This window comes from Vipera ursinii (assembly GCF_947247035.1).
Source record: "Vipera ursinii genome assembly, chromosome: 2".
NCBI classification, from domain to species: Eukaryota; Metazoa; Chordata; class Lepidosauria; order Squamata; family Viperidae; genus Vipera; species Vipera ursinii.
Genome location: NC_139513.1, coordinates 291,386,136 through 291,389,080, shown reverse-complemented (window position 1 = coordinate 291,389,080; position 2,945 = coordinate 291,386,136). Strand labels below are relative to the sequence as shown.

Here is a 2,945-nt window from a genome sequence, read left to right as displayed (position 1 = left end):
GATAGATAGATAGATAGATAGATAGATAGATAGATAGATAGATAGATAGATAATGGATGAATAGATAATAGACAGACAGATAGATAAAAATACAATGGGAGATAAAATATTAAATTAAGATAACACCATAATAAACTCACCACAATATGACAACCTAGAGTTGCCCTGGGATAGATGTTGTAATTCGATATCTAAGGAAGCTAACCCTCTAATTACGAAGAAGTCTCTGCTCTCTCATCTCCATGTCCGCGCCTACAATCCTGGGCCAGGTGCCTCTCAAGTTGGACCGTTGGTGGGTTGACATCCTGTCTCTTTGTCTGCAGCAGATCAACCAGGACTTGAATATCCAACTTCTCAAGGACGGATATCGGTTGGACGAGATCCCGGACGACGAGGACCTTGACCTGATCCCACCCAAGTCCGTCAACCCCACTTGCATGTGCTGTCAAGCCACCTCTTCCACTGCCTGTCACATCCAGTAACGGGGGACGCCTGGCCAAGCCGAGGGCGACCAGCAACGCGTTCCATTATAACTGTAAAACTTAACAGCCATTGCTTCCTCCTATGGTAGGACGTGCACCTCTTTGTGTTCATAGAGTCAGGAGAAACCAAAAAAAAAATTAATAATAATATTAACCATTTTAAGATCCTCTTCTCTCTCTCTTTTTTTTCTGTGTATGTTAAAACTGCAGTAAGTGAGATGTGAGATAACTCTGTACAGGAAAAATTCCATTTATCTCTTTGGAATTCAGGGCTGGTTTCAAGAATCATGCACAGAGTTCCAGAGACAGATGGACGGATTGGCTGAGGACGTTGTAGGGCAGGCCTATCCAAGCTCGGCAACTTTTAAGACTTTTAAGACTTTAAGACTCCACAAGTCTTAAAAGTTGCCGAGCTAGGAGACCTCTGCTGTAGTAAAGTGTCTCTACTTGACAGCTTTTGTTCCAGTTGCAGGAGAAGGAGAACAATCTTTGATCAGAAATTAAGGGGGTTTTATTTGGGGAGTGGGGGAAGCTGAATAAAGAGGGAGAAGAGGAGAGCAAGAACGAAATACGAGATTTTTTTAATTTTATATTATTTTTTTGCTAAAGAGGAATTGGCCAGGATGAAATTCATACCAAACGTGGATTACAGGGGACCAGAAAGAGTGTAACGCCAAACAGTGGTGGCCACTAAAACATTAAAAAAAAAATGTAACGTAGAACCAGGGCTCCCCTCACTCCAAAGTCCATAGACTTACCTACTCACTAAACACAAACCCTAACGTAGCCTACCAACTCTTGAGATTCAGCGTTGCTCACAATGGAAATCTTGATTTCTTCAAGACGAGGAGATCTGCACTGGGCGGTTTTCTCCTGCATTTGCAAAGCAAGAGGTCCTTTAGCTTTCCGAGGACCAGGGGTCAAGCTGCTGCCCTAAGCAGATCTTGGCTTGTAGTGCCAACTGGGGTGGGGTGAGGGTCCTTGGTGCTCTCTGATTGTGGTTGGTTTTTTTTTTTCCTTGCAGACGTTTCATGACCCAGCTAGGTAACATCATCAGCACTAGTGACGTTATATAATTTGGGCAAGGAAACGTCTGCAAGGAAACCACCAAGCTCAGAGAGCACCAAGGGCGGTATATAAATAAATAAAATTAATAATAATAAAATAATAATAATAATTTCTACCCTGAGCTACCAATATTCTCGTGTATCAGGGGTAGGCAACCGTGGCTCTTTTATGACTCATGGACTTCAACTCCCAGAATTCCTGAGCCAGCCATGCTGGCTCAGGAATTCTGGGAGTTGAAGTCCATGAGTCATAAAAGAGCCACGGTTGCCTACCCCTGTCCTATATCAATGCCCGCTGGGTTCAAAAACAGGATTGCGGCTGCTTACGCAGGCTCCTGTTGAGTCCAGAAGGCAATGCCTTTTTGTCCCAAGGCCCAGCTGTCCAGACCCAGCACCTGCCTCCGTCCTGGACCTGGGTCAATGACAATTCACCATGGCCAACTCACCACAGCCAACTTGCCGCGGGGCGAGAGTTATACTAATAACAAAGAAATGGTGGCATAGAGTCATTCAAGGAAGGATGCCAAAGGAAGGACAAAATGAAACGCGAACGATAACAGTTAAAACGTTTTGTTTTGGTTTTTTTAAATTTATTTTAAATCCTTAAATGGAATTGTTAAATTGTCCTGCGGTGGATTGGCTGAGGCAAGTTGTCCCGTTCCATCTGAAGCCAGAAGAGGGACCAGGTTGGGCTTGCCGAGAGACTCTTTGGCCCAAATCCTCTCCCGTTATTTGATGCCAACTAGCATGCTCATGTCTTTTGCAGATTGGTGCCCTGTTCGGCCATCGCCATTGCTTGTAAATAGGCTGCTTTTGCAGCATTTGTATAAAAATTACCGGCCACCTGTAGTAAAGGAGAGAAAAAAAAGATAATAATAAGCAAAATTGATGATCATTCTGCTTTGCTAAACTCAGACTGTGCCAAGCTTTGCAACCTAACAGGGAGAACATTTGAGTGTATCTAGAGACAAAACCAATACGGCGGTGTCATTGTCCCTATCAAAGCCTGCTCATTTTCCTGGACTTCCCTGCTCCAAGCTGGGTTTAGGATTTGTCCTCGTGAGCACAAATTCGGACTGCTCTTCTTCTCCTGATAGAGTATTTATGTACGTGGGTACTATATTATATCCCATCCTGGTTAGCCGTTCCACCCATTGCCCATGGATAAAGTGATCCTGGGTTTTGCGAAGCGGAGTTTCTTAGGTGGTCCTCTTGGAGAAGAGTGAGCCGCAAAAGAAAATGAGATATTTTGGAAACGTGATACAGGAGATGACAGGTTTCTTCTGCTGAGTTGATCTTTGAGTTAAGGACCAGCAAAAAAAACGTCATGGGATGACTACAACCATAGCAAAGGCTGACTCTTTTAACCGAATAAACTCTGACCCTCCCCCCCAAA

The 2,945-nt window shown here is 44.0% G+C and overlaps 1 protein-coding gene across 2 annotated transcripts in view; it reads left to right on the top strand.

Annotated features, from left to right (window-relative positions):
* Nucleotides 1-1,651, top strand: part of FAM219A (family with sequence similarity 219 member A) — a 53,576-nt gene extending 51,925 nt beyond the window's left edge. The window contains exon 6 of one of the 2 annotated variants that reach the window (XM_083354911.1): nucleotides 327-1,651. In XM_083354911.1, the coding sequence (XP_083211037.1) occupies nucleotides 327-482 (156 nt within the window). In that variant the 3' untranslated portion in view covers nucleotides 483-1,651. Of the gene's footprint in view, nucleotides 1-323 lie in introns of both variants that reach the window. The other variant, XM_083354910.1, reaches the window with a different exon arrangement.
* The last annotated feature ends 1,294 nt before the right edge of the window (nucleotides 1,652-2,945 follow it).